Here is a 25,579-nt window from a genome sequence, read left to right on the forward strand (position 1 = left end):
ATATATCTTTCTTGAATGCTTTTAACAATAGCTTGAGCGCTTATCAAAGCATCCTACAAATATATTGAAACAGCAAGCCTCAGTGTGTTGCGTATGTCCTGTGCAGCCCACCATAGCCAGAAATGTGCTTTTTCTTGCTGATAATGGATGCCAGAGTTGAGTCTGGTCTCTCATATACCTGTCTCTTGCTACTGCTTGAAATAGCAACTTTGATCACTGGTACGGTTCTAAAATTTTCCTTCTTTCAGGCTTAAAACCCCCCCATGGATTCATCAAAATAAATTGCATTATTTATCAAATGTCAATAACAAATTGATCAATGTTTATGATGAATCACAGATTTATGCATTTTTTCTTTGAAAATACAGCAGCTGGTTCTGAATTGTACTTTAAATCTGTTTTGTAACTTTTTAAAACTTCTTTCTCAAGGTCTGTTAAGAAACATGCTATTATGAAATAACCTTGTTATGTTATTTCAACTTATTTGTTGACTAAAGAATGTAAGATCTGCAGGATAAATCCAGCATTTTCCACTGAAAGTGCTGAAGATATTACAGCCTTAATTTTACAGATGAAAAAGGTGTTCCAGTTGGAGAGAAGGGAAATTTTTGTGGCCCTCAGTGTGCGCGCTCTCCAATAGTTTAATCCTCCATTACACAACGCATAGTGATTTCACAGTCTCCTTACTGTAACTTCTACTGTGTCTGTGCAATTTCTAAGAGTTCGGTGGAAAGGTCTCTCCCACTTGTGTATGGTGGAGATGCATAATATATTCTGATGGACAGAATATAAGACCAAATGCCTTATAAAACCCAACACTCTTATTTAATGATACAGATATGATGCGGGGCATTGGAGAGTTGAAGTACTTTGTCTAAATCTTGGTAAAAATACTTGCTTTCACTTTAAACCTTGCAGGAACGTACCTTAAACCACAGGGTGTAACAGGTGGAGAGTTCTTCCTCTTCTGTTTGAAAGGGTGATCTGTAATAAACAGATGGATTATAATAGACATAAACAGTGAGTCTGATTGCTTTTTGAAAGTAATTGATTGTTTAGTTACTGGGAAAATAATTTACAATGTCTAGCCTACTCTGAAGAAAACATGAAGCTTTTTAGGCTGAAAGACTGTCAACACTTATGTTTAGGCACAGTTTTTGGTGCCATCTCATTTGGGTTTTGGTTAAGGAAGCTTTTTAATCTGGTTTATTTCCCAGGGCCTGAGCCCACTCTCTTTGGCAAACCGAAGTTCTCTTGCATGAGGCTGCATTATAAATACAAAGAAATGAGTGGATATTTTCACACTCTTAGAGCTGTGGTACGCAACCCAGAAGAAGATGGAAAAGGTTTGTTTCATATGTAGAAGTTGTATACATAAAAAAGTGTATTCAGTATACCAGTGTTTACTTTTCCCATTGCTCTTAAATAACTTTGGAAGAACAGTAAGTTCTTATATAGTCAGTTGCGTGGGGTGAGGAACCAACAAAACCCCTGTGTGGCTTCCTGTTTGCACACTAGAATGTTACTGTTTTAATGCAAAGTAAAATAAGTTTGATATGGCTTTAAAGCAGCATGTCTCTCTAGAATTGAGGCGTATCCATGTTCAGATCTTTACTGCTCCAAAACATGATAAAATGAACTTAAAATTAGTTCCTAAAGAGTGGAAGATAATTCATTTATTTCATGAAATCAATGTCTAGAGATGGTCTTGCTTGTTGTTTAATGAAATTAAATGAGCACTAATAAGGGAAAACATCACTTCTTACCTGGAGCACTGAGTTCTGTTAACAAGTATTAGAATATATAATAATTGCTTCTCTTCCTTACACAAATGATGTATGATGGCAGTGATTCACTTACACCTGGAGTTTAAGGCTTAAGGAAACTATTATTTAAGCTTTAAATCAGAATTGCAACTTGTAGGGTGCAGCTATTCTGCAGGGTGAAAGGAAAAAAAAGGCAACCTACAAAACCAAACAGACTTACATACGTTAAAATTAGACTAATTTCTTTGTAGATTTTGGAATATGGGACTTCAAGGGTTTTTTTTAAGGGTCTGATAGGCTGCTACTTGCATTTCAGACACTCTTCAGTGCATTGCAGAAATGCTGAGAATCACAAAGCAAGCAATGGGATTAGATGTGCCCATTATTGAGAAGAAGCTGGAGAGGTGAGTGCTTAAATGATGTGAACCCTCTGTATCCCACTTTTTCTGTCCTGTCAGTGGCTGACAGTACATGCTAACAGTCATATGTGATGTCTGTATCTAGCTGCTGTGCTAGGAGTTAATCTGTCTGTATGCTGCTTCCAGTAATTGTCTGCAGGTACTTACCTAAAAGTATAAGCAAGAATACTATTTTATATGTGTGCTTATGGTCAATATGCACTACCAAATGTAATAACATACTGCAAATCAGTTGGTTTATTAGTTTGTCAAATTAAATTTTTTCCTATTTGAACTTAATCTCTGCTGCCGTAGTAAGAGGGCAACCCAGTGACAATCTGGTGTGGATTCCACTGCAGCTGAGTGGTTAACAGATCCAGATAATGTTACGGGTCTTGTGTGAAGAAATGGCTGAAGTTAAACTTACAAACTCCAAAGTGTTAGTCAGAATGGCACAGAAGTCTTTGTTTTACAAGCCCATTAAGAGAAGGGGGCACGGGGAAGCATAACTGATAATTAAAAATACTCAATAGACTTTCTTAGGTAGCTTTCTCTAAATCGGTTGCCTAAATTAAACAGAAGTAACCTTTATCTACAAATACTGGTGAGGTGTGGACTGTGGAGTAGAAAGGAGAGGATGTCTAGCTGAAGCTTAGCATGTTTTACCAGTTCAAGTGTAATCTCTGCATTATTTTGGACCCTTTCCGATTCAGACTGTATGAACTACTAGAAAATGTGTTGTGTGGCACAGTGGTAAATGGTCAAGTGAAAACTGCTAGGGCATGTATGTCAGTAACTTGCTTCTGCATTTGTTGATTGGGCTACTACTTCTGTTTCTTTTCCCAGTTGAGCAGGAAGTGTAGCAAGAAAATCTTGCTCTTTTTCACAGTGCTGAAGACTGAGTATTTGCTAAATCTGGCTACCGAGTACAGCATACACAAAGTCAGGGTTACAAATACAGAGAATTCAAATCTGATTTCATCTGAAACTAAAAATGCCTGCAGAAGCTTGCTTTGCCTCTTGCTTGGCTACCATTCCGTATCAGCCCTCTTTGGTTTTGCTGATTTGCATTCGATCAGCTTACATGGGTACAATTATGTCAGGAAGGGATCAGCTGGTAACCAAAATGTCCATCTCTATTACGGACGTGGACTGGAAGACTGTAAATACTTGGTGTTTATAAATGAGACTGCCTTGACTTGTACACTAAAGATTTTTTTTCTTCTTCCAGGAGGAGCAGTAAACCTCATGAAGACATCATTGGCATTCGGTCTCGGAACAGAGGGTCCCTGGCCCAAGGCAAAAATTATTTATTGAGCAAGTTCTCATCTCTCAATCAAAAGGTGAAACAAACCAAATCCAATGTAAACATTAGCAATCTTCGGAAGTTAGGCAGCTTTACCAAACCTGAAGTGAAAGTCAATTTTTTAAAACCAAATTTAAAAGTGAATCTTTGGAAATCAGATAGTAGCCTTGAAACATTAGAGAATCCAGTGGTAGATCCTAAAGTCCATACTGAATCTGATACAGAAGGATCAGATAATGATTCATTCCACTCTGATGACTTCCTGACTAATTCCAAATCCGATGAGGACAACCAGCTAACTGACTCCCTAGAGAACATAGGGCAGACAGACTACGTGCTGCCTAGCTGTGGGATCATTGCCTCAGCTCCGCGGCTGGGCAGTCGTTCCCAGTCTATAAGCAGCACTGACATGAACATCAGCATTCACGTTCCGTCGGAGATCCATGTCTCTCAGGCTAGCCAGTCTGACTGTGAAGACATACCCATGCCTTCTGCTGACAGCGTGGAGATGGAATTTGCTAAACCTATTGATGTGTACTGCCAGAGGTTTGTGCACGATGCTCAAAGTAAGATGTCAGATGTTTTGGAGGCTGAGGCTGGTTCTCAGGAGCCCCATCACGTAATAAATCAAGCCAGCAATAATCCATCTAAGAAGGCAGAAACCAAGGCTGAAGCTATCAGAGACATTCCTTCCAGGCCATCCAAGTTGGACGTACAGTCTTCTGAGCCAGATCCTCAGCTCTTAGCTGTTGGTGGGACAGATTTCACTAAACCTTATAAAAGCCCAGGATCGGTGTCTGGTAACTTGGAGACGGGACTCCACATGACTCCTTCTCCAGCTGACAGTAGCAGCAGCAGAGCTGTATCTCCTTTTGCTAAAATTCGCAGTTCCATGGTCCAAGTTGCTAACATCACGCAAGCAGGATTGACTCAAGGGATTAATTTTGCTGTGGCAAAGGTCCAGAAGAGCCCTGCAGAACCAGAAGCTATAAATGAAATCAAACAAAAAGAACTGAGAGAAATGTTTACGCAATGCCAGACACGAATAATTCAAATCTAGTTGCTAATTTAGGAAGTGTTCTTCTAGTTGTGGCTTTTTAATACCATACTAAAAAAAAAAATGACATCGGGACTTACTGTGGTATGAACTGCTACAGAATACTGGGATCAATAATATAGGTAAAATTGTTTACAGGTAGCAAGAGATGCAAATGGATTTGGTTCTGACCAAGCTTCAGAATTCCCTCAGGCAGCTGAGACAAAAGAACGGTAAATCATACTTAAACAGGTAGCTTAGACACTGGGATTTAATAAGCATGCTGTCTATCTTAAATGTGTTGCACAGTTATTTTTCAAGACTAATTTTGTAGCTCTTCTGACTTATGTAGAAAGTATTTATACGAAAAAGGTGATACTGCACTCCTGTGACCTTACTTACCTTGCACTACACCAGCAAAATAACTTACCAGTAAATTACATTTTATTTATTTTTGGACTAGTATTTTTACTTGTTTTCATTGAAGTTTTGGATGCGGCTTTCTATGAATTGTGCCTCTACAATGGGAATTGATGTGTTTTTGTTGAATTCAGTTACGTTAACCAGAAGTCAAGATTGCTTTTTGATGACCTCCTCTTTCCACACATCCTGGGACACTTTCATTAAAGGTAAAGCATATAGCTCCAATCTGAAATATCCACAATTCTGCAGTGCAAATTTAGTTTCTGGGTTTTTTTCTCACTTGTTTTGAGGTGAGGGGAAATGGAGAGAATGTCCTCTAATTGCCTGGCCCATGATAAAGCTATTCCTACTTTCTTTTTTTCCAAATCCCAAACAGTGGCAATTTGCTCTAATTTTTTTTTATGCCTTTGTGTAAAGACAAGTCAGATACTGACCTTCAGCCACTGTGTCCCTCTGTGCTATGATTTTTTTTAAAAACTATATTCTAAATGTCCAGATGCAAAAGTCCAAATAATTTCTAAAACAGAAGGCAAGTGTCCTGTTTCATAAAATCAGTGTTACATTAGAGCATAGTTGTCAGCATCTAATAAAACAAATTAATTACCAACTCCAGCTTTGCATACTTGCAGGATAAGGCTAAGCATCCACTCATGCTGGGAATTGGATAAAAACCCCCAACCTTATCTGTAGGTGTCAAAAGATTAAATCTAAGTTATTCTTTCCCAGAAATGCCTTGCCATGCCATTCTAGTATAGATTATCCAAAAGCTACTGTAAAGCAGGATCTTACTATGCTGTGGTTTGTAACTATAACCACCGTTCTAGACCCAGTGCCTCTGTGTTCTAGTCCATGTCCTGTAGATAGGCTGCACGTGGTGTTTGGAGAAAATAGTCCTATGGGTAGGGTAGTACAGTGTCTTATGACTTCTAGTGTGTCTGAAGTGATTATCATCTAACCCTGATGGGCTGGAACTTTGATAAACAAATTTGGCTTATTTATTTGTTTTATTAAAGTGATGTGGGTTTGGTTTTTTTGAGTGTCTATACTTGTGGCTATATTTAAAATTCAACTACTGCTGTATTTTAATGTGAGCAATATACATGAGGTATTTTAATAAAAAAAAGTGGAATCAGAAGATGGTTTTTGGCTTGTGATGTTACGGGATAAGGCACTCCAGGGCTGCGGGGTTTTAGGTTTTCAAGATGGATGAGTTGTGTCTTGCTTGCTTCTGGAAACCTCAGGAGGGCTGAGGTTGGAAGGGGCTGCTGGAGGCTGTCTGGTCCACTCCCCGGCTCAGGCAGGGCCACGTGGAGTTGGTTGTCCTAGACCACATCTAGGTTGCTTCCGAGTAGCCCACACTGGAGCCTCCATCACCCCTCTAGGCAACCTCTTCTAGTGTTCAGCTGCTGTATAGTAAAAAGTATTTCCTGATGTTCAGAGGGAACCTCCTGTGTTTCAGTTTGTGCCTGTGGCCTCTTGTCCTGTCACTGGGCATGACTGGAGAGCCTGGCTCTGTCCTCTTTGCAGCCGCCTTCTGGGCACTTCCAGATGTTACTAGGACCCCAGTTGCTTAAGCAACACATACATGACTTAAGGCCTTTTTCCTTTCCAGCTACAATGCTGGTGTTGGGGGGGAGAAGTCACAGACAGGCTGATGAGGGGACTCCTTAAAATCTGCCTGTGCCTTGGTAATTGTAAAGGTTCTGCAGGAGGGAGAAGAAATTCCAAATATTTGGCATTGTTTTGGTAGAAGAAAGAGAAACTGATCTGTACAAATACTTCCATAGTGACCTCTACAGTCTAAAACATCCTGTGGGGCAAGGGTAGTGATAGCTATCAAGTCACTCGTTTATTTTTCTTTGAAATAGATGAGGCTTAGGCACCAGTCTGGGGTATATCTTCATAGAAACTAATTCCTGATCTGCTCTGTTGGTTCACTGCTTTTTTACTTGGTGATCCAAGAAGTATTGTGTCCTTCCAGCTTACGAACTGCATCCAATATTTATGAAATACCGGAGCTCGTTGTGGATTACAGGAGACTATATATGCACAAAACTATCCTCTGAGCAGCACTGAAAGACAATGTCACAACCCAGCTAAGCATTCCCACCAGGCCCCCTTTTGGAGAGAGACTTCATTTTCTTCCTACATTTGTTAGTTGCTTATCATAGTCATGCAGTGCAAGTCAGATGAAACCATGAATATTCATTTTAGTGTTCAAAGAAAGCTGCAAGTGATTTGAAAGGGCATCAAGCTTGGCTCCAGTTTAAGATGGCATAATAAATACTCAAATTATTATTAATGTGCAGGGAAGAAAAGGATGGTTCCAGACTGGCCGTGCAGCCAAAACCAATGTTGTGATTAGAAGAGGAAAAATGCAGTAAAAAGGAGGCACACCTCTTCGCACACTTGGGCATGAGAAAGCACTACATTTAAACTGATAAAACCTTTATATAAATGTGGCAGAAGCCCCTTTTTCTTGTTCAGAAGATTAACTGAAGCAAAATCCAGAACTAGCTCCATCCCAGCCCCCTGCAGGCTCTCTCCACAAGGACAGCCCTACTTGCTCCCACATTGTCTTTCTGGCTTACTCCAGCTCCATGTTGGTTTAATGGTTCACTGCTTAAACCACCCTCGTTGAACTAGTTCTGCAAGTCATAGCAGGGGCAGTATTACCTCTGAAAACCAGCTCAAACTACAGTACAAATAAGTATGTAGAGACCATTCTTAATGCTTCATTGATATTATTCAAACACTTTAAACACACTGCGTTACTGGTAATGTAGAAAGAAATGTTTTCTATGAGTACATGAGCATCACCAATTCTCCAGTCAATGCTTTTTTTTAGAAAGAAAGAGGAATTACCCCTGAATAAAGCTCATTAGAGAGGTCTGAGAAGTTAGTCATGGTCATCTTTAAGTACAAAAAAAATGTATTTCAAACTGTAACCATGTCACAGACAAGATCCAATCACTTCTTTTGACGATGGTGTAATCACTATTATGCTGCTGCTACAAATGCAACATGCCTTAGCTTGTGGGAGCAGCAGCACACAGTTCTAGACGCTAAAGTTAATGCTGCTTTCAGCTGCAGCTGCTGGCTAGCTGAAAGCTCTCATCCTCAGAATTCAGCCATTCAAGAACTGCAGCACAAACTTACTCCAGAATAGAGCCTACCACTGTTGTGTATGAAGGGCTCTGGCTTAAATTTTCTTCTCATTAAAGGAAATAAGTTTACGCAACTTCAGTATTAAAGTTTAATATCAAACAATTTGCTCATTGTTACCAATTTTCAATTACAAAACAGGCTCCAAAAAATCTTCATAAAATACGTTTAACTGGCTGAACAGAGGTAAGTGTGTTCAGACTGCAAGGGTAAATATCCATAATTTTTTGGTATAAATTATCTACAAAAACTGGTATAAACAATATTCCAATCTTAGTATGGGTTCCATCTAGGATTAGACAAATTCTCATGGCGACATCCACTATTAAAGTTCTTTCCCGTTAACACATTTCTGCTGCTGAAGCCGGGCTTTGCGTAATGCCTCCAGCTGTTTTGCTCGCAGCCACCTCTCTCTTGACAGCGTTGTCTGCCCCGCGCTGAGAGACAAGAACCTGGATGAGCAGAAACAGAACAATAACAGCTCGTTCACAGTCAGGTTCGATAAGCTAACACAGTACAAACCCAGTTTTCTTTCAGTATCTTACAAAAGCCCGGGAAGAAAGGGGGAGGAAACACGTCACTAATTAAGAACCTGTGACAAGAGGAACAAAGGAAGAGGAGAGTCCACCTTTGGATTGCCAGCAGTCTCATGCAACTGCGATCAAACTGCAGAATACAAGCATTGCCTTTGTTACCAGCTTGCTAGAAAGTCTCAAGTTGTGAGGAACAGCACTACCCACCTTGCTACAAGCAGAGTTCTGTGCAGATCATCAGCTGTTATACTCTCAGGGTCATTCTTGCGCATTTCTACAAAGTCTTCCTCTACCGCCTAGAAACAATACAGCACGTGATTAAGTGGCAAAAAAGAATCTTTGCTATGAGATAAGCTTTTAAGGAGCTAAATGCCATAATTACCCTTAGATTTCAGGAGAAACATTTCAACTCATTGCTGTCAGGAAGTGAGCCTGAATAAAAACCAGGCTACTTCTCATCTTTAAAAATAATTAGTTTTCAAAATGTGGTTTAGAAAGCAGGGTACGTGTGAAGTATATACTGAAATACTCGACAATACAAATCTTTGAAGGCACGTTCAGGACAAGAGAATGTGTCTGTTGGGTTTTTAGAAAAGTTTCAGGAGAATCGCTGATGGGGAGAGCAATGGGAAAGTACAGCCACTTTCTATTAATGTGCCTTCTATCTGAGTTGCAAACATTGGTGAAGTCCTCCATACCTTGGTCACTTCATCAGATATACTGTAGTCCAGCAGCCTCAATAAACTTAGATAAATTCGAAATTTGTTCAACACAGAAGGCAGCACTGCTGTTAGGAGGCTGTTCATATACTCTTCCATGTTTGGTGGAATTATCTGTGGTTGTAAGTGGACTTGGCAATCTGACTGAAAAATAGAATTACATATTATCTCTTTCCATTTTCTATTCCAAGACTGATTTAATCTCTAAAGCAACAGAAGTCACTATTTCCCAAATTTAAGGTGAGACAATTAATTCATTAAATATTTAACAGTTCCCTTTTTAAAAACCAGCGTGAAGTCCTTACTCAAGCAGGAGCCAGTTTCACTTAGAGGCAAAAGAGCGAACACTCGGTTCATAAAGCTGAAATGCAAGAGATGAGGGATTTGTAAGCTTAGGCTACTTGTTTATTCTAGGGTCAATGCCAGACCCGCTGCTCTTTATTCCTGCGCCCATCACCTCAGAAACTACTGGGCTAGAATAAGGCTTGGAGAGCGGCAGTGTATCTGCAGGCTTTCCCCACTACTGGGACGTCTGTTAAGAACTTCAGTCACCGCCTTGCCATTACCATGATTCAGCCAAGGGGGAGGGAAGGTTGGCCTCCTAGTTTTCCGATGAACAGGTTTTTGGCCTGGCTGCAGCCATAAGTGAGAAGGCCGTAACTAATGCTAGTGTCACGACCACCTCAGTCACAAGACCGTTTTCCTGTCTTCACTTGTCTCTGGAATAACATGCTCAAAGTAAGTAGCTACCAACTGTAGTTATTCCCCAAATTCAGGAAGACCTTGCCATACCGGTAGGAGCGATCGGCCCTCTGAAGTGATAAGAACATTAATATTGCAGGGGAATTCCATCTGGTGGTAACTGAAGTCATAATCCACCTTCTGCCAAGTTATCAGATTACCCAGTGCTGTCACGTTATGTACACCTAGAAAAGCAAGAATAAATTCTCTGACAACTGGACCTAAACAAATAGCAGACCTGATTCCCCACCCCCCCCAGTCTGTTTTTAATGCGTAGCTAGCAGAATAATCCTTGCAAGCATCCTGTTTCTTCCTGTATCTGGTATCTTCCAGATAGAGACAACCATTTCTTAAGACCAAAATTAAGAATTCTTGAAGGATTTCAAGCCTAAGTTTTATCTGGCCTAGTATATGTGTTAACAGCTCTCCATAGGTCCTACAAAGCCAGATAACAATTAACAATGGGGGAAAAAACACCCCACAAAACTTCTCTTCAAAAGAGAAGAAAACACTACCTATTACCCGACATGAACTGCAATTAAAAACCACCAACAAAAAAAACCCCAAACCAAACAACTCTTGCTGGATGAAGAACACATTAGATAGGCTAGCAAGACCAGAACAGCTGAGAAACATACTCATTATCATTTTGCCAAATATTTATAGAAGTCACTGCTTTACCTGGAACTAAGTTATTTGAAATTTATAAAAGTTAAGATAGACAAACTAACTGGTTAACTCTTGGAATCTTCCCTTTGAAATACTGACGTGTACCTGACAGTTTGAATTTCTCTTCAGCAGTGTTACTGCATCAAACAACATATTTATTAAAAAGAAAAACATAACAATAGATGAGTATTAATTTACTATACTGTAAATAAAGGCAAATTTAATATTATGGATTACTTCTGGGACATTTTCCTACTTGAAATGTCTAAGCTGTAGCTTCCAAGCATTCCAAACCAACTGCTAGATTTGAAGATACTTATTCCTGCCTATGATTAAATTTTGTTCCCAACATTGTTATAAGAAATTAAAAATTCTTACTTTTTTACTCTACATTCAGTAGAGAACATCCTCACATCAACAGAAATGAAATAAAATTAACAAGCCTTTTTTTATCTGCAACATTTACTACTTACTACTTTTCATTAAATGTTGAGGGGTTGTAGATACTAAGGACAAACATTTTAGAAAACCTATAATCCAGCACAGCAAGATTTTTCTGTAAATTTTAGTGTTCCACCTCCCCCCCCCCCTTTTTTTTTTTTAAACAATGCAAAGATTTCTACTATTTAACTGTTTTCTTTAGGGAAAATTTTTAACTTTACTAAAGCACAGTAACAAAAAGTTACTGAAGATTTGAAAGCAAGTGCGTAATTTGAACAAACAACTTCTAATAGCAGTAATTAAAAAAAAATAATAATGTTTCTAAGTAGAATCAACCTGACATCTGAACCTCACTAGTTCTGCCAGACTAAGTACTTGAATGGGACAGAGTACTGGTACTTACTAGGGAGACCCGACAGTTTACAGCATCACACATTCTAGCAGGTTTCTCAAGATCACATTTTTATTTTGAAATAAGTCACTTCCCATGACTCTTTATTCTTCTTTCCTTGAAATCACCACAGATATCTGTTCTATGCATTCTCCAGTTACTGAATTTCTAATAGGTACTGCAACTCACCTCTTCTATGTAGTTTATAGTTAAATTAATTGTCTAAAGCTCTGTAGAAAGCATACTATGCAGTGCTACATCAGCATACAAGACAGAGTCATTATGCTGTTCCACACAGTGATACCTATTTTTTATCTACAGTTTTTAGTTCGGTTTTCAGTGATGGTTTCCATATATACAGTGAAATATAAAGAATTAGGAAGCAGCATATGCTTCCCCCACTTCTTCATTCATTATCACAGGGAAGTGAAAGGCCTGATTCATTCTAATGCATCAGAGGTATACTGGTCTAAAGAATTATTCAAATTATTCGCCTTTTCTACCAAGTGACAAAGACACTGTTGGGAGTTCTCTACAATGCAAGCAAAGCTATACCAAACAACGGCCATCTTGTTTCATTTTATTGGTCATCTGTGGTCTGGGATAGAGATCCTGACTCAATGCAAGCATTTGAGCAAAACATCAGGAACTTCCAGAAAATAGAACAGGGAAAAAAAACCCCAAGACATCAAGCCTTAAGTTGCCTGAGAGGGCTGCACACTAGCAGGAAGCTAGTTCAAGCAATGAAATAGGATATGGAAGCCACAAACAGTTTTGTAATAGAAAATTACCACTTAGCATCACTGTCTTTAAATGTGTCAACTTTCAACCTTCCAGATGAGATTCACTTTTTTTAAAACAACCAACCAACCAACATCTACCTGTTGTGTCAAGCTGTCCTTGCTCAAGCTGAGTCTCGTCTACTACAAGGGAAGTGTTGCTGGCAAGCTGCAATACTCCACTGACTAAGCGATTGGCTGTGTAGTCTTTGTGCGGGATAAATCGTGAATGGTTCATGTTTTCAATGGTCATTTGTAGCCGATAGGACTGCAACAAGAAAAGAAACTAATCAGCACATTTCCTCTCCTCCAGCTTCCCTAGTAAATACTGCTTCCATTAACAAGAGCTACAACCCTGAACCTCCACAGTCAGTAAACCAAAACTTGTTACCGCAATATAGAATACATTAATGCAAATGTGCAAATGTCCAAATGCTAAATACTTAAAATATACATTTTCCAAAGAAAAATAATGCTGTTAAAAGTTCGTATCACCTGTATTCCACACCTAGGAGGAGCAAAACAACAGATGATTTATTGCAGCAATTACTATGACCCCAAATTGAATTACTATGAATTTTCTGCAAAACAGTATCCACAAACTTGGGAATAAACAGTAATGACGCCATAATTAAATGACCTAAATGTCTATAAACATATCAATCCAGAAAGACAAAATAAAGCATGCAGCATCTCTCTGTCAGTTTAATACCTACGAGGGGATGATATCATTCCACATGCATCCTAGATGACTAGGTAAATAGAGACTTCAACTGTTAAGCAAACCATATCTCCATTTTGATCTGCCCTCCACGTGGCCAGCAGAAGCCTTTGTTTAAGAAGCCTGCCTTTAAAGTATTGTTTATTTAGTAGGAACAATTAATCCAACATCTACCACCAGAAATATTAAAGGACTATAATGCCATAATTCTTACTGCTGGAACAAGCTGCTGGATAATGCGGTATATGTGCTCTGTGAAGATGCTATTTCTTGGACATCCGCTCAAGTTGACTGTGAATTTTCCCAGAGGAAGCACATCCCGTCTTGCATAACTAAACCAAAAATAACCCGGGTTAGGCAAGCATCTCATTAATGTGGTGAATACAAGTGTCAATCAGTTTGAGTGTTGCGCAGTATCTCCGATAGCTAGCAGCGTTTCAATACTAATACATACATAAATAATAGCCACCTTTTCTTCCTTCTCCAGCATCCAAGGAGCTAAGTTAGGCTGAAGGCTGCTTTGGAAGGCTTTGCAGCATTGCACAAAAGCAGTACATTTATAGTGCTTGAGATCCTGCAATGTGCCTTCTAAATGTTCTATTCTCCTTGTTCTCTATCGTGACTCAGTAAATAAATATACTTCATCCTTTCCTTTTTTTTGTCTAATCTCGGTTTCCCTGCTTATCATACTCGTTCATTTCTTTTACCTGCCCTCAGCTTTCCTCTCCCTCTTCTTACTGTATATCTTTTCCCCATTCCTGTCAAATTTCAACTTTTTTGTGTTATCAGCTAAGAGAGAAAACACATTCTAGTCTAAGTGCTAGAGCATTCACAGTCCCACTAGGTAGAATGAAAAGAAAAAAAATGCATACTGATTCCGAAGTACTTATATTTACATTGGACAAGGATTGAGGGCAGACTGTAAAAACAACCCCACCAAAAATCTCGTCAGCTCATAATTATGCTGCTATGGCATTATGTTCGATCTGTCTTGATACCACCTGTCTTGCTGAGGCTGAGAAATGTGTACGGCTTTTTATACATCAGTTGGAGGTACGAGGAAAGTAAGATGCCGAGTCCAATTACAGCTCTGTAAATACTTCTGTGAAACAAATACATGCTGTACTAGTCACTTCATAGCAAAATGAAATTCTTAAAAACCATAAAAACAAGCGGTTTACTTACCAAGAAATTACTTTTTATTTTAGAAGATGGAATCCATTTTCATTTTCAAGAAAGACTACAATTAAATCAGAGCCTGACAACTGTACTTAATCTAATCAGAACATATTGCCTGAAGTTTCACACCTGAAATTTTAACAAGTCAAAGGATGGCTCTTTCATCCAGTGACAATGTCAAGCAAATCCACTTTAATCAGCCGCAAAGACAGATGCACATTCAGCTACAGCATCAGCTCAGGCGGCATATTTCTATCCCATGCTAACTGGGGGTCACTTGAACTTACCACGAAACATATGTCTACACTTAATTAAACAAATTCTCAGAACGTACCTTTCAGTATCTTTTAATACCTAAACAATAATTACTGCAGTTAGTAACTTCCATCTTTGAGAAGTCAGTTGCATGTCCTACTCAATAAAAGAAGCCAGAGATAAAAAGAAGTTTTCATACCTCTGTTTAAAAGTGTGTCTTGAATATTTTGTCCAGCTCTCAAAGGAACGCTGAAAGGACATACTGCCACAAAACTGGCCTTTTAACAAAACTTACTGTTACTTCAGACAATTAAATATTTGTGTCTATTATGACAGGACAACTCTAGCTGGCCAAAGTATAATCATGGAACCACAGAATCATTTAGGTTGGAAAAGACCTTTAAGATCACCAAGTCCAACCATTAGCCTACCACTGCCAAGACCATCACTAAAACCATGCCCCCTAAGAGCCACATCTATGCTACTGGAATAAGTACTATTTAAGCTATTTCTGCCATTTATTTGCAAAGTGGTGAAGAGCTCCATAAAAGAAGATTTATTTTAAGAAATGAATATATAAATTCTCAGCAAGCATCTGAATACTTACACTGTAGAGATGAGATGCAATATAAGGTATTCAGCAGCCAAACTGTCTCCCAAAAGGGCGTGGGTGAGGAACCCAAGCAACTCTGCCCTCACTGGTGACAGCTCAGACATGAAATTAGAAACAACTGACAAAAGAGCAGAAGACAACAAATGTCAGAAAATGTGCTGTTCCTCACACTCTTCCCTCTATATAAATATTACTTTCCCTTACAGTTTGATGAAGAAAAAGTCACTCCAAAGCAGTCTAGGAAAAATAAACATTCACTGGTTTTCCAACTGAGCAATTACTGGCTTTGGATAACCTGAGTCACTCAACATTACCTTGGAAATGCTTTCTTTTTATTTTTTTATTAGATATTATGTAATGCATTTGCAGAAGGCTGTAAAGTTTGGAGCCAAATTTCTAAAACTGATAACTTATCCATACTATATTCAAGGCAGACACACACTCCCTCCCCCTTACACGTAGGACAGCTCAGGACAACCAATACAAGGCACACAAGCAAGAAAATTATAAGTATCAAATAGAGGTTTGCATGCAATAACAGTCAAATAGGCCACAAGGAATAGCGTAGAATTGCCTAATTTTCTTCACAGCATTACAATTCTTTATGTTGTCGGTATGTTTCTTATGCTCACTGTTACACTAAATTGGAAATCTAATTTTCCAGCAATTCACTACTCCATTTGAAAAGAAATAAAATCTTACGGCTGAACAATTTGGTAAAATCCTTGGGCACGTAGCATGCAAAACCAAGTTTCATATAAACCACATTTATTTTTGAAAAATAAACGCATAAGCATCACAAACACTTGCATCTTGTCCAGTTTTGTAGTGTTGAACGCTTCCTCCATTTAACAAGATTTAAATTCAAACCCTCCCACTGATGCATTTGTCTCCGAGCAAAATAGTTGTTCACATGTACTAGGAAACTGCACATTTACATGTACACAGAGAGAGGTCAAGTTCGGATACTCACAGGTTTTACTCTCTTCTTCATTAAGGCAGGCAGGCAGTAATGGGTTAATGTGTTGTAATTTCTGTGCCAAAATCACGTGGATTCTGGGGACTAATGAGGCTGGAGGACTGTGTACTCTCTGTTCTTCTGCTGTGTCCATACACTCCATAGGGTCGAGGGCTGAGCTATCCCTAGGACAGGGCACAGCACAACTGGACTTAGAAACACTGCACACAAATTTCCCTCCATCTGACTAAGAGCAGCTGGAACCAGGCCAAGAACACAGCACATCAGAACAAACAACATCCGCTCCCAGCTCCCAGTAACGCCTCCCTTGTTCAAGTTACCTTCTTTATGATTTTCATAAACACCACAAATACTGAATCACAATTATATAATGATACAGAAATGCCAAAGCATGCTTGACCAAAAAAATTTGGATTCTATTATTTCCAGAAAGTAATCAGATCTTACTTTTCTGAAGAAAAAAAAAAAAAAAGCCAAGCCCCAAAAACCAAACCCCAAAACCAAACACCCCAACAAAACCACATGTATTATTTGCTGCACTGTTTCGTAAGATGTAGCTTCAAATAAAACGTTAGACACTGTTCTGTCCAGCATGTATTGAACAGTCTAAACAGGAACTTTTAAGAAAATAAGATAATGATTTATTACATTTTTCTGTGTATACACGTGGGATTTTCATACTCCACTGGGTTCTGGAGCCTGACAACAAGATTTTCTAGACTGTCACAGAACAGCTGTATCACTGGCTGACTGAAAAAAAAGGAGCAAAGAAATCCTAATGTACCTCTGCTCAAACCTGAAGGTATTACCTCTTAAGGATTTGGATACACCAGTTTTGCTCTCCCTGATGATGCCTTAAAAAATGTCTTCCATGTGGTTTTCCTTTGTTACGTAGAAACTAAAAATCCCTAAAGTGACTATACCAGATGATAGTAAAGTTTTGTACTAATTTATTCAACCTGTACCAGTTTTACAAGTTGAAAGGCTTTGTAACTTCAAACCCTCTTCAGCAGTCCACCAACAGACTATCCGCTCTTTCCATTAAAAGAAGTTTCTTGTATTTCCATGCAAAACATTGCTAAATGCCACCATTTTGTCTATTTCTGATAGAATGACATGCAGGAAAAAACCCCAACCACCTATGACAGACCAACTGAGCTGTCAGTCTGGGATTAGCTGTCAGACAGATGATAACCAAAAGCAGCTGACCATGCTGAGGCAATTTTTAAGAAGCTGGCACTCTAGATGATTCACACTGCACTCTTGATAGTGTACTTATCAGAAAAACAAAAAAAATTGCCAACAGGAATAAAGTGCAATGGTTCACGACATCAGCTGTACCTATGTTAGATCTGTCCACAGTTTTATTTTAAACATTGACTTCTTGCATCCTTCTGTAGTTTGGATTTTGTCAAGCAAGTACTTGCAGAACGGCAGAAGAAATGGGAAATTTCTATCAGCGGTATAACGTGATGATACAAAATCAACCCAATTTTTACTAACTTCGGTCACTTTCACATGGAGACATGCAACTTTTTTTAAAAAAATATTTTTCAGAACCAAGTATAGTGGTAATTTTGATGGACTTACAAATTATTTCAAAAGGATATTTTACAATTTTAAAGCTTATTTGAAAACTTTGTTTACTATTCACTCCTTCACTGAAAGTTTAATAGGAATAAAAAGGTACAAAACGTTTAGCTATAGGAGCACTTTCTGCTTTATAGACTGTACAACCACCAAAAATAAAGGTGCATCATGTATCCAAGGGTATGGACATACCAGAGTACCATGGCCTTCCAAGTTTACAGGACGGTGGTTCTAACACTTTCCACATCAAGCTTTTTTTAGACATCGAAATTCACCTCTTCAGCATAATTTTTATGTATTTACACACTTCCCTGTCTGTATTAAGAGCATAGCCAAAATATTTTGCTCCTTGAAATAAAATTTTCCTTCATTTCAGGATCATGCAGCAGGGGAGCCTTACCTCTCTTCATTGTTCACTATGCTCAGCACTGGGTCCACAGACAAAATACCGTACACCTCCAGAACATCATTGACTTTGAAGGTATCCCAGCTCTCATAGACCTGCCACAAAGAGAAAACATTAAAATACAGAGACAGATGGGTCAGATACAGGACTGCACACAAACACAGACAAAAGAAAAAATCTCAGGAGACTCAAATGTAGACTGAGAACCGTCTGTGTGAAAAGGTCTCTCCTCATTCTCAGTGTCAGTAAGCTTACATTGGAAAACCAAGTACCTATGACTGGATGTTTTCTCCAATTAGCATTCTTTTGCTACACAAATGTAAACAACTGTATTCTCATCTGATTTATCAAGATTTGCTGAATAAGAGAGCACTCAACACAGTAACAGCACTGCAATTTTGTGTTGGGGGTTTCATAGTCAATACAGCATACTAGCGAATCAATGACTATTTCAAATACAAGAATTGTAGTGTATTGGGTTTTTTCACTTGTTCCATCACAACTTTTTTTGTTTATAGAGGACAAATTCTAAAAGCAAAACATCAGGACTCAATACCAGCTATACCCTCAAGCATCTAGTAATGGACAATTTTTTTAGAGTAAGTGCAGTGAGAAGGTGCAAACCCTAATAAATGCTGTTGAAGGATTTCAGCAATTCAAATTCCGCGCTCATGAAAAGTTGCAAGACTAACTACTTACATTCTAACTTCAGATTCTGTCTGCCTCACTGAGGCTACAGCCATACTACTCATCATCTCTCCACTTCTGTTACCTTTACAAGACATGCTGGCCCCTTCTCTCCTGGCAACGGAAAATTTAAGTCAAGTGGAGGAGAGCAGTTGGGAGAAATGAGATGATGACCTGCAGAAGCTTCTGTTTCTAATCTCTTTGGCTCCACACACCCATGGATATCACCTCCACTGCCTGAAAAATACAGGATTCGTAGGCTCTTTAAACAGAAATGCAAAAGTGAACAACTTTCTTCAGTGAGCAACACAGAATTAAGCTAATTTAACATGACATCTCAGCCAAAAACATTTAATAAAGCAATATATTTGACAGAAGAGAATCTTAGAAAAGTCTCACAGATGCATATTTTATATTATCAAGTGTGAGTGAGTATTGGTAAAGATCTATGTGTTTTAGAAACCCAAACATGGCCAGAAATCTCATTTTCAAAATGTGATGTTTAAACCGCGTGAATGATATTTTTTTCCCCTAAAATCCATAGGGCTGCAAAGGTAACATTTTTCTGCACCTCACGTCTAGAAAACTATAGACATTTCTTAAAGATGAGAGTGTGCACCCACAAAAGAGTTTATAGTAAAAATCTCTGCAATTTTAAGCAATAATAAAGCTATAAAGATCTATTCTACAATTGATTCGTCTGAGTATGAAGACAAAACAGTCTAAACTGCCTTGCAACCTGGTAAGAATACAAAAGCAAAAATGTGAAGTCCACTAACGAACCTGATAGACATAGAATAAAAGCAAGCAACAGCTTCTACAATTATTTTTTCTAAAAGGACTAACGATTTTAAACTAACCACTTTCTCTTGTTCAAAAGAAAACTTGCCAAAATCTCCAAGAAACCCCCAGTGCCAGTTTAAGTGGCACCTCCACAGATGAGGATCAAAACAAATAGTTCACAGACCAATTACAACATAAGAATTGCACACCATCTGTACGCTGCTAGTGTTCAAAATACCATACTCTTAAACAGTTTAATAGCTTTCTTCAGGATGCCACAACTGTCTGCTATTAACCTGGTTCCTTCATGAAGTTGGATTAGTAAACCATGTCAGAAAAAAGGTAAGGCTGGAACACATTTTTTAGATAGATACTACTGTTTGTAGCAAAGCAGCACCTAATTGACTTGTAGTTTAAACAATTAAGACCCATACACACAGTGCGAGAGCCAAGATTACATGGCTTTCCCCAGATTACCATGAAATCTGCTATAGAATGGGAAATTAAACAGGAACCCCTAAATTTCAGCCTGCTGCTATAAATTCTTTGTGTGCTGTTACATACAGAAGGCAATACACAAGTGCTGCTGCACAAAATACTGACGTTAGGAATTAACTCTAGAAGACAATATTAAGTCACGTAATACACATGCAACACTGTAGGCTCTTCTATGCTACTCTAATCTAAACCACTGCTGACTTCAACAAAGCTACCAAATTAGTTACAAAGGCTGCAACAACACTACTGATTCAAACTATTTCAGGTTTTGAAAATGAAATTTTTGCAAATTCTGGAAAGATATCATAATAACTATTTATCCGTAACTACTATTACCCATATGTTGCTCTTTCTGTTTAGATGGATGTAGATCCATATCCTCATCTTCCTCATAGCTCCTCTTGTGGCGACTTGGTGTGTAGGAAGTTGAAGGACTAACCCGTGCTTGGCTTGCACTAATGTATGCGTAAAATTGCAGATTAAGGAGAACGACAGACTCAAACAAAGTAAAACCAAACAAACTTAAACAAACTGCTATGATCCTGTTTTGAGCAAGACATTAAAACAGTGATTCAAAGTGTCATCTAGATGTCATCTCTTTAGATACACGAATAACCTGCTTAAGCGTACAGCAGTCATTGGCTTTGTTGAAAACAAACTAAAAGCCACTGAGTACTATCCCATTATCAATCCCTAAAAAAAGGTTTCTTTACAGCCACAGAACATGCTTGTGGTCAGGTACAACTCAAAATCTCAAGAATTTTTTCTTTCCCACATCTCAGCCCTGAAGAGCAGACATTATAATAATATTCAAAGGATATCTGATACAATTATTGTTATTACTCTGAAAAGAAACACAGAGAAAGCGTTCACATACTTGTAAGATACTAGCAATACTACACTTGTAAATGAATTTTGAAAGAGCTAATATACCTTTTCTTTTCTTAGCATGATGGGCAAAACACTGAAATTGTGTTTTCATAATAGTCTGGCTCACTTTAAATTTCCATTGCTGCAGTACTTTGCTTAAGCTTCACTCAAAGATTAACTCTTACCAATCATTTTATTACAAAAATTGTGTTAACTTAGTTTTAAAATTGCATTGGCATTCTGTGCCACTGACAAGTAGCGGTTTTCTGAACTCAAAATATGAAATATCAAATCATCATAGATTTACCATCCAACTCTTATCTTTTTACCATTTTGTAATGTCTTAAGTACTCATTGAGAAAGTGACATACTGTGGTCAAACCACATAACTACAATTTTCCAGGAATTATTGTCTTAACATGGTCAGTTCCAGGCACCTTTACAGGTTCTTGTAGGAGAATCTCTCTGTGTGTCTTAATTTAATCAGAAAATGCCAATGGCTCAATTGAATTTTCTCTTTTTCTAAACATTTGCAAATAGAAATTAACAGAAATTTTCAAGACCCTCCCAAGCAAACATGAAAATCTAGTCTAAATCCCTAACAGATGAAAAAGCAATGCTCCTAAAATAATTTGCATCCCTTTTCTGCATATAGCACGTGACTAATTTTTCCTTTTTACTTTTTCTACACCTGATTACTCTCCTGATTCACTCAAAATAAAAGAAACTTTCAATAAACTTATCTCCTTAAAGCTAATGATTTAGTTGGACATCACTGTTTGTGTAACAGAGCACTAGCTCAACCAAAAAAAGATATTTCTTTCACCCACGCTGATTCACCAGGCACCGGAACGCAGTATAAAGTCTGTCTCTCCGAGGTGACTGTTTGTGAGGAGTTCAAATCAATTTCCTGCTGAGGCTAGAATACCAATAGAAGTTTGGTTAAAAATCTGATTAGAGGTTGTTTTCTTTTTTTAAACTAATCCCACAGATTCAGTTACTCAGCCAGAAGTTATAACAAACATGCAAGACTACATACTCATGAAACAATGAATCCAATCAGGCTGTATCTCAAATACTTTAATTCTAATTGCGCTGCGCCACCAGAAGCAAATTGTTTTCCACAGCAGAAAGATTCAAGATTAAGAGCACTTCCCCCATTCCTCCCCCCCCCCCCCAAGCAAAACAAATTTTAAATACAACAGAAACAGCTTGAAGCCTACCGCTCTTAAAACGCAAAATTAATTTCAGGTTTGTAAAGCAGTATCCTTAACTCAGGCTCATGGGCATTCTAAGAGCAGTATCTCCAGGAATTCACTGGTGAGTATGAAATAAGTTATACTGCATGTATAAACTGCATCTTTCTGCCTAGTATTTAATCTCTAAATTCATATAACTTGTATAACTTACCCCACATTCTGCCACATCTCTGTATTTACCAAAATGCAAAACCTGTCAAGAAGGGAAAGGCAATGCAATCATTCAATTTCAGACAGCATCCTGAATATTAATTCCTTGCAACAAAATCAATGCAGTCAAAAGTGCTCAAAGACATACTGCCAAAGCTTTCACTATTTCAGTAGTTTCCATTCCTCAACAGAAGTGTAAGAAGTGATGTATTACTTATGCCATTTGAGCCATACAGGGTTGCTTTTAAATAGTGTACAGACTCTGTAGGTTTAACTCAGAAACTAGAGAAATGTGAGGACTAGAACGGATAAGATGATGAACATTTACTGAAACAATAAATCATTATTTCACTTACACGTGCATTTGTGTTTGGGTCAACTGTTTCATATACTCCCATGTAAAACTCAGGATCAAACATATCTTGAACCATGCAGCGAAATTTCACTAAACTGTTGGGTTTTAGGTAATGTACAGGAACATCATTCAGTGATGGAACCTATAAAAAAAGATCTTATTCTAAACAACTGGTACATATTACAAAATGCTCTGAAGTAAGCCAAAACCAACAGAAAAGCTGTCACCAACTTACCCCCTGATCATTTGATATATCCTACTGTTCAGTTACTTGCCTCAACCCCCATATTGCTGTTGATAGGATTAACTGCCTCTGACAATTCAGTGCCTCATCAGGTAATGTATGTAGCATTTTCTGAGTATATTGCCTGCCCTAATCCAAGCAGTAACAAAATGTGCACATCTCAATGCCAAAAGTTTCTGCAATAGCTGTTACAGGTAACAGTTGCAATTATCAGAGACTTAACAGTTCCCAAATTCTTCCAGTTCCAAAGCCACCAGTTCTGTTCATGTCTCAGTCCTGATACTGGACTATAAAATAAATGCATTTCAGTCATTGAAAACATATGAAAACATTTGAAACTAACTCTTAAACTGGGAATTAATGCTGCTGCAGTATTAAATAGAATGTATTACTTATCTTATTCCTACTGTTATGTACCAGTGGTACCATAGCAATTGCATGCACAATTTCTTGTAACAAAAGCCTGTGGGAAACCTGTGTGTTAATGTCCAAGTCCGCATTGGACCTATGTTTACATGACAATGGAAAAACAGAAGGGGAAAAAAAAATAATCAATGCAGAGGCATGTGGTGTAACTTTAAATAATGTGACTTGCAATAACAACAGTTTTCTGAATTTGAAGATAAACTCTGTTGAAAATCCCCCACATCCAACATTAAAATACAACAAAACCCAGAAGCAGCCCTACAGGAAACATCATTTTAACAAACAAACAAACATTCCCTCATGCTTCTCTTCTCTAAGAAAATGCACTTTGAATTCCTCCTAGTGTTGTAAGTTTAACACTATTTTGCCACCTACACATCAATTTAAACTGCACAGAAATATTAATTACAGAATACTCTCACTAACAGAGAAATAAAAAAAGAAACCCAAGAATTTCCACTTCTTTTTCTTTAGATCGGAACAGATTTGATGTAAGTTTCTAAGCCATTTAGCAGTGTTCCACAATGCCGTTTTCACTATATCAGCTTTTGAACTCAAGTACGCTGCTTTACTTTTTAAACCTAAAGCATAGCTTCCTTGCTAAACCGCAAAAAGCAGGGCTGATCCAGACCAATAAGGCAGTTTTAGCAGACAGTATTTTTTCCTAAAACCTGAAGAAGCCCAAGCAGCTATTTATTCACCCCACACAAAGTTTGCAGCACCGCGATAAAAGATGATGAGAGAAGGGGTTTATAAACAGCAGTTCAGAAACTTGGCGTGTACGAACACTGCAGCTCCACAGCCGCCAGGGCAGGCATTAACACTTTCAGAAATGACAGTATTTGTCGGCTCCTGCCATCTGCTGGCTTGTACTACAAACCGGCAGCCATCAGCAGTTACGGCCCGGGCCACAACAGTGCACTGAAGCCAAGTGGATCGGTTTCTCCGGTTTCAGTCGGGATTTTACTCCTTTGCCTTACACACAGACGAAAGCAACCGAGATGTAAATAACGTATCACAAAGCCTAGGCCTAAAATGTGGAAGCGTACTCATCAGGACAAAGAACAGCTTTGCAAAAACATGTCACTGCAATAACAAAGAGGTAAAAGGAATGAAACTTAACATTTCATGGAAACTCTATGGAAACTCTAAAAGAATAAAACAATCTTACCCAGTTAGTAGCATTATTTTCTTTTAATTTTTCCTTGAAGTATTCGGTTACCTTCTTCTCCCAGTCAGAATTTGGAACATTTTGGGCTACAAACAAAACACATTTATGTGCATATTGGCATCAAGTAACAAACTTTTATTCAGCATTGTCCTAACGCAGTAAACGAGTTAAACATTTGCTTATATTGTGGGCAAATGACTGCAGTTTAGACTACTTTATGCTTCTTATAATTGCACCGACTGCATTTTATACCCTTTCAGGCAGCCCAAAATGAACACAGCCGCTCTGGGAAGGGTGGAAAAGCTGTGGAACGCTGCAGCACACCTGGCTAGAAAGTGGAGGAGGTGAGGTACCACTTCCAGCTTTATGTTCACTGAGGAAATTTTTATTTCAACATGCTTTTAATTAAGATCAAGGCTAGTACAGCAACAACTCCAGCTGATGTCACTAGCAATATTACCACTGGTAACGCACGTAGCCAGCGTGTATTGTTCCTGAAACCCCAAACATGCCGTGTTCGTTCCCCCCCCGCCCCCATAACCGGCCTGCCGAGGCGAGACAGACCCCGCCGCCCGGGCTGAGCCCCCCGCACCGCCCTCGGGCAGGACCCCCCGCCGCCGGCGCGGCCGCGCACCCCCTCAGAGGCCTGGGGAACGCGGCTCCCGCCAGCTCCCGGCGGGGAAGGAGGAAGCGGCCACTCGCCCTCACCACCATGCCCAGCTCGCCCGGGCACTTCCCTGTCCCCACTTTCCCCGTCCCGGCCCGCCGCCCTCCCGTGAGGGAAAGCCCCGTCCGGCCACCGCGCGGTTACGGGCGCCCTCAGGGCGGGCGGGTGGCTGCTGAGGGGAGCCCGGCCGCGCCCGGCCCGCGCTTACCGAAGATGCCCTGCACGATGCTGAAGGGGTTGTTGAGCCAGTCGGCCACGCACGGCATGGCGGGGGCGAGCCTCGCCACAGGGGACGAGGACAGGCTGCCGGCGCCCTGCAGCCTCCAACTCCCGCTCAGCAGCCTAGCACGGGGGCTCCC

General features: G+C 39.1%; 2 protein-coding genes across 4 annotated transcripts in view; one reads left to right on the forward strand and one right to left on the reverse strand.

Annotated features, from left to right (window-relative positions):
* Positions 1-6,064, forward strand: part of INPP5F (inositol polyphosphate-5-phosphatase F) — a 45,745-nt gene extending 39,681 nt beyond the window's left edge. For all 3 annotated transcript variants that reach the window (XM_080401200.1, XM_080401201.1, XM_080401202.1), the window contains exons 18-20: positions 1,218-1,346; positions 2,083-2,170; positions 3,396-6,064. In XM_080401200.1, the coding sequence (XP_080257326.1) occupies positions 1,218-1,346; positions 2,083-2,170; positions 3,396-4,530 (1,352 nt within the window). In that variant the 3' untranslated portion in view covers positions 4,531-6,064. The remainder of the gene's footprint in view (positions 1-1,217; positions 1,347-2,082; positions 2,171-3,395) is intronic.
* Positions 6,065-8,171: 2,107 nt separating this feature from the next.
* MCMBP (minichromosome maintenance complex binding protein) lies at positions 8,172-25,563 on the reverse strand. Its single transcript, XM_080401223.1, has 16 exons — positions 25,429-25,563; positions 24,554-24,639; positions 22,714-22,854; positions 22,359-22,400; positions 21,766-21,867; positions 20,415-20,544; positions 18,883-19,034; positions 18,105-18,205; positions 16,109-16,278; positions 15,130-15,253; positions 13,303-13,420; positions 12,470-12,635; positions 10,139-10,272; positions 9,326-9,490; positions 8,835-8,923; positions 8,172-8,546 (listed from the first exon to the last, which is right to left on the reverse strand). The coding sequence occupies exons 1-16, from the start codon at positions 25,484-25,486 to the stop codon at positions 8,420-8,422; spliced, it is 1,905 nt and encodes a 634-aa protein (XP_080257349.1). The 5' UTR covers positions 25,487-25,563; the 3' UTR covers positions 8,172-8,419.
* Positions 25,564-25,579: the final 16 nt, after the last annotated feature.

This window comes from Falco punctatus (genome assembly GCF_963210335.1).
Source record: "Falco punctatus genome assembly, chromosome: 9".
NCBI lineage: Eukaryota > Metazoa > Chordata > Aves > Falconiformes > Falconidae > Falco > Falco punctatus.